Here is an 11266-nt window from a genome sequence, read left to right on the forward strand (position 1 = left end):
CAATTCAACTAGTTTTTAGTCTGTCCTCACAAACCTCCATGCACAGGATCCTCAGCTTCCATAGCATACAAATTTAACCCCAAGTAAATAAATTTGAGTTTTATATTCGCAGTTCAAAAGGCAACTTACCACATAGTTGTTCCAACGAGCAACTACTGCTGCTACTCATTTTTGTTCTGACGTCAAAGTTCCAACATGCTCAATTTTTTATCATTCCACATCACCCCACTGCCAATATGGCTGTGGGTCAAACCTTGTTTTAAGCAAGAGTTCCTTCTACTCTTTCATAATAAATGCAAAATGCAATATTAAAGAAACTGATATCCCACTACTACTGTAGTATTTTGCAACATTGGACTCTGCAGTCCTTTTCCTAAAGGGATCATGTAAAATTAATGTTACGGGCATAGCAGTTGGTGAGGAGTAAAATTCTGAGTTATGAGTTCTGTCCCGCCTCCTAAACTGAATATTCATCCAATTCACATCTTCATAAATGTTTCAGACACAACAATCAAAAACAAAAGATCTATTCCACTATCTACTCATTTATTCATATTTAATATTACTAATATTCATGTCCCACGATCTCAGGACTGTTTACATATTCCATGTTTGGCAGGAATTAAAAACAAAAACAAAAACAAACGAAAACAAAAAGGGATCACCGACGAACCCTCATTTTTCTCTCTAAAGAAATCCTGTGCCGGTGTCTCACCAAAACTCGCCGGACTTAAATCCCGGGAAGAACCCCTTCAAGGACTATTACACCATACAACAAACTCGTTAATTAGATTCAGAAAAACACGACGCTTCTCACAGAGAGAGAGAGAGGGAGAGATGGGAAGAGTCCTCAAATGAAAAGGTTGAGAACTTTCCGGTCTCCACTATGACCCCACTGATCCCCGAATTTGCTCTCCAAGCACGCCGTCGTCGTGCCTGACTCCTCGGAGGTCATCGACGGCGATACCGGCCGTCGGTTTTCAACCTTCTTCTGCAGGAAAATAGGCGTCAGTCGGAGATCGAGATTCGGCGCCGCCTGAAGCTTCGCCGGCTCCTCCAACCGCTTGCGTTTGCTGGCGGAGGAGACTCTGTTATGGGATCTGGTGTTCGTGAAGCCACAAGTCGGGTTCGGGTCTCGGATTCTCCAAATGTCGGAGCATGCAACCTCCGATGTCTCGTCGGCGGCGGCAGCGGGAGAGGCGAGGCCCATGAGCTCCGGCATGGGCCTGAGCGTACCCCCGCGGAGCACGGTCTCGACGGCCGCCTGACAGACGTGCCAGTTTCCGGTCCAGAGAAGGCCCACAGCACCGTTGACGGGGTTAACCGTTCTCCCGCAAGCTTCGAACAGCAAGGACTGAAACAGGGCTGCATAGGCAAGACGCATAGGGGTATAAGGTAGGGCTAAGAATACTGTAGAGAGAGTTAAAAAAAATAAAAATAAAATTTACCAGGTCTCTGATTTTCTGGAACGTTGGAAATGAAGGACATGAGGTCAGCGCGGCCAAAGAATTTGGCAACGAAGACGGTGGCATGGCCTTGAGCTTCGGCGGTTTCGATCCACTGCAAAGAAGGACGCAACACGCAGGATTCGCTACATCCCTTTCGAAGGACTCGGCAGCCGTTGCAACTCATGTGTTTGTTTTTGTGTTTGAGACAGTTTCTTGGTTCTTGTGAAATCAGCCTCACATGAACACGAACAACAATTATGAAGAATAGAGGGAGAAGAGATCGGAGAATGCAAATGTAGGTTGGGAAGAGATATAAATAAGGAAGGGAATGGGAGAGAGAGAGATGAGATGTTGGGGGGAAGTGGGGTTGGTGGTTAACTATGGTTGGGTTAAGGTAGTGGTGGAAGTGGAAGAGAAGTATGAGGAAGAGAGTGCGTGTGTTTTTTTGTTTTTGATTCTGTTTTCTGCTTGCAAAGGTGAGATTCCAATGTCTTTGGCGTGCGCGGCTCCGTGTTTCCGCGCATGGATGTTTCCTACGCCGTTCGATTCTATTTATTTCACCCCAGGATATTAATTCATAATTCCTGTTATTTTATCACTCTTCAGTATTTCGTAGTGTTTGCTGAACAGCTGACTCATCACCTGAATAGAATAAAAAAAGTAACTCAATTTTATTTATATTACAATATTTTTAGCATAAACTATTTTGTAATGAAAATTTCGAAGTCAAAATTATTTTGGATCAATTCACTCTTACTTAAAATTTTATTGATTTGTGAGACACTTAACTAGTTTGTTGACTTCATTATTTTTTATTATTTACTATTATAATTTATAAAATCACATCCCGTAAATATAACGGTGAATATATAATTTTAAGATCGATATTTTATGTACATTGAATTTTTCTTATTCCTAACATAATTATTGTTGCAAATTATGTTCTTTAATTTATTTTTATTATTTATTTAATCTTTTGTTATACTTTGAAGAGTGAGAAGAGTTGTTAATGAACCTTGATCTGGCTAGACAAAATGCGGGTTATATAATATTAATGACTAATATCTTGATAAGAAATGTCCGTAACTTGTAAAGATAACTTGTAAAGAGATGTAAAAATAGATGTCAACTCATGAATTAATTTAGTTTATCATGTGTTTGAATTGGGTTATGTTAATTAAAATTTATTTTTTTTAATGTAAATTAAATTGAACTCAATTCCCTTAACATCTGCGCATTGATCAAGTTTGAGTTGGATTGACTTGTAACTCACTAACAATAACTTTTTATTAGTTTTTTTTTTCATCATTCTTCTATAAGTTTTGTATTTTAATTATTTATTAATTTTAATTATGCAGGTCGAAAAGTTGATCTTTTTAAATACTATAATCTTGTTCAATGATCTTTGAATACTTTGGATGTTTAATTTATTTGGTTGTCCGAGTTATATAGACTAACACTTTAATTTCAACTATTATCTTTATAATAATATTTGGCATAAAATAGGTGATTATTTTGATTGTGTGACTATAAATAGGGATAACAAAAATATCCTTGGATTTGATCTTTATGGTTTTCAATATTTTTGATAGGCATGTAACAAAGTTTTTGATCATGTTAGTTGTCTAATAATGCCTTTTAGGGACCTAGTTTTTATATTTATGATTATTGGTTGAGTGCAATCTTCATTAATATTGTTGTTGTTTGCAATAGCGGATCTTCACTAAAATTTTTGGATAAGCTAAAATAATATACTCAAAATTTATATATTTGATATTATTTGGACTAATTCAATAAAAATGAATACTTAATCTAGTATATTTATAATTATCAAAGAAATTACATATATCTAAAGGAATGTCTATCATTTCTTCATATTCATATTTTTGAACTTATGGTAATTGAATAATAATTAAATTTTTCAGTTAACTTTTTTCAATGTAAATAACCATATTATCTGCAAAATATTCATCTTCCATTTTATTAACGTGCATCTGATCCAAAAAATATTCACGAGCTTTCATTTCATTGTTATGCGATAAGCAACCATATTATCATGTTTTCATCTTCACCAGTAGTTTTTCTATCAATTTTAAAAAATAAATTTATTCTTTTATTTTTCATTAATATACCTATGTAAAAAATAAGTTTAAAACTAAAAAATAATTTATCATAATCTAATCAAAGTTGAGAGACATAATTACTAAAAAAAACTATGATAATCAAGTTACAATTAAAAATCGACTATGAAAAATCACATAATACATTGTTTCTTCTTCTATATTCATAAAAAATGAATATATAAAAAGATCATGAGATAAAAAATAATGCTAAATGTTAAACAAATAGTTTATTATCAAGTGAGACAATAGAAAGTTACCTTAATTATTTATTTAATAATGAAAGAGAAAATATAAAAAAATGAGGATAGAAATACTGAGTTTATGTCCAACTATTTTTTTAATAACAAAAAAATAATAAGCATGAGAGAAGAATAACTTAAAAAGACAATGGAAAAGAAAATAAAAAATATCTTAATAAATTTGTTTCTTTATATATTTAATTTTATATTTATTATTTATTATTGTACTTTATAAAATAAATAAAAAATACTTAATTTAATTTTTTATTAATTTTGAATATAATATTATTTAATTTAAAAAAATTAAAATTTATATAATTAAAAAAATATATATAAAATAATGAAAAAATAAATAAAAAAAAAATTAGGGGAGGGGGCATGTCCCCCGCCTGCCCCTTCCAACCTCTGCCACTGGTTGTTTGGTATGCAATTTTCTATGTGCGAGATCAAATCCACCAAGGAGGGTTCACGTTGATGTTGATACAATTGATAGAAAGGTTCAAAAGAAGGTAAACTAATTGGTATTACATTAGAAATATGTAAATTGATTATTTTCTTCTTTAATTTTTTGTGTTGATTTCCAACTACCAAAAGATGACATTCAATCCCTTTGTCCTTAAAGATCTTTGTATGCCTTCAAATGTTGACTTGCGAGCACGTACTATGTGTCATTTGAACTTAAATTGCACAATTTCTTATTAAACTCAAATTGCAAGCACTAATTATTCAATAAAAAGTTGTTAAACATGGGTTCAAAATTAAGATACATGCCTAGAAACGAATGTTGAAGTATAAAGAAATTTTATGCCTTTGATATATTTTATCGAAAAATACTTGTTACTAACAGTTTCACTTGTTACTATACTTAAATATTCATATTTTCTGTCAATTTTGTTTTGAAAATTTTTTCGTAAGAAATATTTACAAATTTTGTTGTAAAAAAAATTGTAAAAAATTGCTATCAATTTTTCTACAAAATATTTTGTATAAAACACTTTTCGCAACAAATTTGGTAAGAAATACTTACAAATTTTATAATTTTGTACAAAACAATTATCCACAAAGAAATTACCTGCCAATTAAAATTTTTTAAAAAATGACACAAAAAAAATTATTTTTATAATTTTTTTTAACAAACTTACATGAAAAATTCCATGTAATATAAAAATTTATAATAGTGTTACCATCGAATACTAACCATAGGTAATATTGGAATTATTTGTGGTGCTTATTTTCTCTTATTCTCCACGAACTTGACTTTCCTACTCTTTCTCTTTCTCTTCTTTAGCTGGTGAAAATATATATATTTCTTTATCACGAATTTTTCTATAATCGATGAAAAGGGCAAAGGTAGAATAGAAACTTAATTGTGAGTTTGTAAATATATATAAATCATATATTCAAATGTGAACGAACATATTTTTTCATCGATTAATTAGTCAACAATACAAACATTTATTTTTAATTTTAAAATTTCCACGGCCTTATTCTCAACCGTAGATATGTTTAACAACTAATTTAGCAAGATACTCTGAACTCTCATTTATGTAACAGCGATCTCTGGTTCAGAATTGTCTGACTTACCCGAAGTAAAAGTATGGTTAAAACAAGTAATTAAAAGTTACCAACAACTGTGATACAGCAGTAATCAATGATGGTGATATTTGATGCCATCCATTTTTTCTATTTATCTTGACATTTTGGTTTTTTCACTATAAGAAGCAATGGATATAATTAGCAGCCGCACGTATAGAAACTCTATTACTTCACGTAAAGTGTGGCATAGTGTGAAGGAGGCATTTGTGATATGCAACACGGACGGTTGATGAAATTTGGCTAAAAAAAACGGTGTGATGGGGTTGATGATGATGCTCTTTGGTTGGTTGTGAAGCAATGAAATCATTCCCTTCCAGTGATGAAGAAACATAAGAGAAGAAAGAAGGAGCGGAAGTTTGCAGTGAGGGATAAGTGGTCCTGCGGAAATGGACCAGATAAGGGTTAGGTGGGGTCAAGTGAAGCTACATTCACGGTTATGTATCAAAGCAAGTCTAAGTCAAGCTACCATGAAAGTGGGACAGTATTAAAAGAAGTTCCTTGAACTTCTGATTTTGTTTAGTGGATCTGTGTGAGATAATATTGCCCACAAGAAATGGCTCTGTCTGGTCCAAGATTGGTGGTGGCCATAGACTTGAAGAAGAAAGCGTGGGAGCAGAAAACCCCTCTTCACAACCGATGGCACCCAGATATACCCCCAGTTGCAGAGGTCACTGCTGGGGAAGTTTTCAGAGTGGAGATGGTAGACTTCAGTGGAGGTGCCATCACCAACAATCTCACTGCGCACGATGTCAAGCACCTTGATCCTTTAACTGTGAGTTCTTAATTCATCATCATAAATCCTACTTCACACAAAATATTCAAAAGGAACTGTTGATTATTTTCTGCTACAAATACAACCACCTCATACCAAGAAACTGTTGATTACTTAGAACTTTGGAAAAGCTACTTAAGTTTTTTTTTTTTTTTTTTTTAAAGTATCTCACCTTAAAAAATGTTAGTTGATTTTAAATCTGGATAGGATTAACCTATCATTTCCATTGTACTGGTCGGGTTGGACTAGACAGCACTACCGTTTTGTCGTTCATAATCTCACTTCTGAAATTCGGACAATTTACACTTTCTTGATTTTGCTACCTACCATAGTAAACAATGAAAAAAGTGAGTGAATTTTTCAGTCACATTATTTCTTTCATTCGTCTTGTATCTTATAGGACAAAGACCAACATATCAAATTTGTTATATCTATGTAATTTCTATTCAGATACTCTCGCAAGTAAATATATAGTTAATTTTGTTTAGCAAATAATTAGGAAATGTAAAATAAATTTGGCACAATTTAATAATTTTGTTAGATTTAATCATATTACTTACTTTTGACTAATTGTAAGGTAATAATATATATATATATATATATATATATATATATATATATATATATATAAATAAGTAAGTATGATTATTAATTATATGATCATGACACCATTAATCAATTAAACAAGGTTGAGCAATACTACTATATATTAAACAATTTAAAGTGTAAGATACTATTTTAATTGTCCATAATTATATTCAATTGTTTTTGTTCATTTATTTATTTTTAACCATTTATACATTCATTGATAATATTTACCGATATAGTTAATTACGTATATGTAACTCAAGAAAAATACAAATGTTCTAAGATTATATGGGCCGGCCAGATTTTTTTTCTTCCCTTCTATTCTCTCTCCAATTATATTAGAAAAAAACAATCTAACTCTTTCTTTGGACTATTTTCTCTAATAAAAAAAATGTATTCGTCATAAATAGGTTACCCTATTTTTTTATTACTTTAATAATACAAATCAAACATTAGTTATTCACTTATTCTCCCCAATTAATGCCGTTATATTTCTTCTGGATTAAGCGGGTTTAGTATGATTTCTTAAGATATTAGTGAAAGATGTAATTAAGAAAACGATATGCACCAAATGAATACATGCCACACGCTTTCATCGGTGACTACAACATTGTTTTCTGGGACCAACATGTACAAGTGTGGTCCTTCCACAAATTGAAAACCGATCCCCTTCTTCATCGTAATGCTAAACTGTGTTAGAAGAACAGTATCTATCTAGAGTCTTCACCAAATCCAACGTTTACAAAAAACACATCGATTTCTCCATGGCACCACCAACTAGAAGAGTGGTTTCGTCAATAGATTTGAAGAAGAAGCCATGGGAACAAAACCCTCCTCTCCATAACCGATGGCACCCTCACATACCACACGTGGCCACTGTTAACACCGGTGAAGTCTTTAGAGTAGAGATGGTAGATTGGACAGGTGGCGCTATTAGAGATGATGATTCACCACTCGACGTAAAATCTTTAGATCTCTCAACTGTAAGTACAAAGATCACAGCTTAATTACGAAACCTGATTTTGGATATTAATCAGCAAAGTAAACCGACAAAATTATACAAACCAAACAGTTGACAACTATACCTGTTTCTTAGTCAGGTATATACACTTTATGACAGTAAATCACAAATTGTCATGCATTATAAGTTCATTGATATTTAAGTGTAGTTATTAATTCCTAATCACATGGAAAAAGAGTAAAGCAAGGAACTTTACATGGCTTTCTGTAACTATATAAGGTACATTATCTTAGTGGGCCAATTAGAATTGTGGATGATGATGGAATCCCAGCCAAGCCTGGAGATCTGCTTGCTGTTGAAATATGCAACTTGGGTCCTCTACCTGGTGATGAATGGGGTTTTACAGCAACATTTGACAGAGAAAATGGAGGTGGCTTCTTAACAGACCATTTTCCTTGTGCCACAAAAGCTATCTGGTACTTTGAGGGAATATATGCTCATTCACCTCAGATACCAGGTGAGCATAATCATGGATCAGTTTTATCTAATTACATGAATGGATACATGAAAACATTGCTGCATATTTATTTCGCTAATTGCTACTTTGTTTATTGTGCAAAGGAGTACGATTTCCAGGTTTAACACACCCCGGGATAATTGGAACTGCACCATCAATGGAACTCCTCAACATATGGAATGAAAGGGAGAGAGATATAGAAGAAAATGGTGTTAAGTCTTTCAAACTCTCTGAGGTTTTGCATACTCGACCTTTGGCAAACTTGCCATCAACAAAAAGTTGTCTCCTTGGAAAGGTAATTATCTCAATTCATCACCAGAATGTCTATGAATTTCCATTGTGTTGTTTTAAATCCTTTTCCTGACATGGTTGTAGATTGAAAAAGGGTGTAGTGAATGGGAGAGGATTGCAAAAGAAGCTGCAAGAACAATACCAGGACGAGAAAATGGTGGAAATTGTGACATAAAAAACCTCAGTAGAGGGGCTAAGGTATACCTCCCAGTTTTTGTGGAAGGAGCAAATCTCAGCACCGGTGACATGCACTTTTCACAGGGTGATGGCGAGGTCTCATTCTGTGGTGCAATTGAGATGAGTGGTTTCTTAGAACTAAAGTTAGTATATAACTTGAGTTACTCAAATATCACCTGACTCTGCCACTGCAAATGTGGTTAAAACTGTTGTTAAAAATAAAAGATTATTGATGATAGGAAGAGCTGATAACAATTCTGGTGTAATCAGGTGTGAAATTATAAGAGATGGAATGAAAGAGTACCTTACACCAATGGGACCCAGTCCCCTTCATGTAAACCCAATATTTGAGATAGGCCCTGTTGAACCAAGATTCTCAGAGTGGCTAGTTTTCGAGGGAATCAGTGTTGATGAAAGTGGGAGACAACACTACCTAGATGCAAGTGTTGCATACAAAAGAGCAGTGCTCAATGCCATCGACTACATATCCAAGTTTGGATACTCCAAACAACAGGTTTAGCTCTTTTCTTATTGTTGTACCAAAATGCAACAACCTATGATTAAATGCTAAGGTTGTCATTGTTTTATCAAATTCTATTTACAGAAGAAAAAAATCTATATGAAAGGTTGAAATCTTAATTATATCGAAATTAAACATCAGGTGTATCTGTTGCTGTCTTGCATTCCTTGTGAAGGAAGAATATCTGGAATAGTCGATGCCCCCAATGCTGTCGCAACCCTGGCCATTCCAACAGCTATATTTGACCAGGTAAAATACTCTTAATTAAGCACCACCATTCTTATTCACACATATTTGTATTATAGGTTTATAAATTTTCTTTTTAATGACAAGAGATTAATTTTAGCTTGTAATAATGGAATTTTATGCTATTGCAGGATATTCGTCCTAAAAATAACAAAGTACCAGTTGGGCCCCGCCTTGTAAGAAAACCAGATGTTTTCAAATGCACTTATGATGGAAACTTGCCCATTACAAAGAATCCCAGTGCCACATCATAATTCATATTAACTACACAGGAAACATAAAGTTAATATCAACGTTTATATGTATGCTGTTGTTCCCTCCACATTTGAGAAAAATTAGTGACCTATATTATAATATAACAAATCTTTACAATTTCGTGATTATTTTCTTTTCATTTGTTCTTGTACATGATTCTATTATCCAATCTCACTTTTATTTAACTAACATTTTACTTTATAAGAAACCAATTTAAGATATTACAAATTATTTGGTAAAAATTACATAGTAGTATTACTTTTTTGTCAGATCACTGAAACATGTCTGTGTAGAATTGTTGGGCAAATGATGTGATGATTCTGTTCTTATTGTATAAACATGATTAAAATAAAATTGCAAATAGTATTTTTATCCCTCTTGTCAAATTAAATATTGATGAAATCTGATTAAACTATGATACAATAGAAGTGGCTGAAGTTATTATAAATAGTTATGTTTGGTCTTTAGAACATTCCCAAACCTACTGTGAGAAAAATTGTTCTAAAATATATATTGATGTTTTTCAAAATTTAGATACATCCACTAAAAAATTATTGAGGATATCCATATTATAATAGGTGGTATCAAGTTTCTTCGGCTATGATAATATTGTTGTTTCTGATCTAGGAGCTACTGTTGATTTCTTTTATCTTTCAAAAATAAATAATGATTATAATCTATATAATAATAAAATTGGTATAGTCTAATGGATAGAGTGGAAATGGACTGCGAAGCTACTGCTCACGCGGGTGCTGCCATTGGGATATGGAAAGTTTAGGGTTACGGTGTATCTTAACTAAAAAAACACTACTTTTTATACCATAATTTAAATGGATAAAGAAAATTTTCTTTTTTATTTTAAAAAATGTTACTACAGTTCACTTTCTATATCGGTTATAGTTAGGGATAATAACGGGTCGGATCAGGTTGGATATGGATAGTGTTTATCCGTAACCCAACCCATAAAAAAAAATCTGCTCGTTATCCGTCCGTTTACCTGTCAAGTATCCGTTTAAAAAATATCTGCGGATATTTTTAAAACCCGCCGGTATTTTTAAAATCCGTGGATATTTTATAATTTTTTTAATATAAAATTATAAAAATAAAATATAAATAAAATATAATTATAATTAAATTTGACATAATAAAATATACTGTTAATTTTAATTTTAATTTTAATTTTAATTTTAATTAAATTTAACTTAATAAAATATAAATTAAATTTTAATTTTAATTTCTTGCGGGTAACGGGTACCTGCGGGTATGGATAGAATGATACCCGTACCCGATCCGTTTATGAGCGGATATTAAAATACCCGCTACCCGCATGTAATAAATATCCGTGGATAGTAACTATCCGTTGCAGATTTTATCTGCAGATATCCGCAAGCACGAGTTTTTTTTCATTCCTATTTATAGTTAGAATTAATATAAAAAATGTTAATTTATTAACAGTTCTGCCACTGTATCTTTTTTATAAAGAAAGAATTTCAATAGGTATAAAAATTTGCTATAAAAAGTGATTTTTGCACT

The 11266-nt window shown here is 32.4% G+C and overlaps 2 protein-coding genes across 3 annotated transcripts; one reads left to right on the forward strand and one right to left on the reverse strand.

Annotated features, from left to right (window-relative positions):
- Positions 1-511: 511 nt before the first annotated feature.
- On the reverse strand, positions 512-1868 carry LOC114175722 (LOB domain-containing protein 37-like). Its single transcript, XM_028060505.1, has 2 exons — positions 1449-1868; positions 512-1365 (listed from the first exon to the last, which is right to left on the reverse strand). Exons 1-2 carry the CDS (start codon positions 1630-1632, stop codon positions 851-853), a joined length of 699 nt encoding a protein of 232 aa, XP_027916306.1. The 5' UTR covers positions 1633-1868; the 3' UTR covers positions 512-850.
- A 3951-nt stretch (positions 1869-5819) lies between these two features.
- LOC114176179 (formamidase-like) lies at positions 5820-9872 on the forward strand. 2 transcript variants are annotated; one of them, XM_028061129.1, is made up of 7 exons: positions 5820-6178; positions 8007-8244; positions 8349-8539; positions 8620-8855; positions 8983-9226; positions 9374-9481; positions 9610-9872. In XM_028061129.1, the coding sequence occupies exons 1-7, from the start codon at positions 5960-5962 to the stop codon at positions 9730-9732; spliced, it is 1359 nt and encodes a 452-aa protein (XP_027916930.1). In that variant the 5' UTR covers positions 5820-5959; the 3' UTR covers positions 9733-9872. The 2 variants fall into 2 exon arrangements, with proteins under 2 accessions (XP_027916930.1, XP_027916931.1); XM_028061130.1 differs by lacking the exon at positions 5820-6178 and adding an exon at positions 7280-7749.
- The last annotated feature ends 1394 nt before the right edge of the window (positions 9873-11266 follow it).

The sequence above is a fragment of the Vigna unguiculata genome, chromosome 3, assembly GCF_004118075.2.
Source record: "Vigna unguiculata cultivar IT97K-499-35 chromosome 3, ASM411807v1, whole genome shotgun sequence".
NCBI classification, from domain to species: Eukaryota; Viridiplantae; Streptophyta; class Magnoliopsida; order Fabales; family Fabaceae; genus Vigna; species Vigna unguiculata.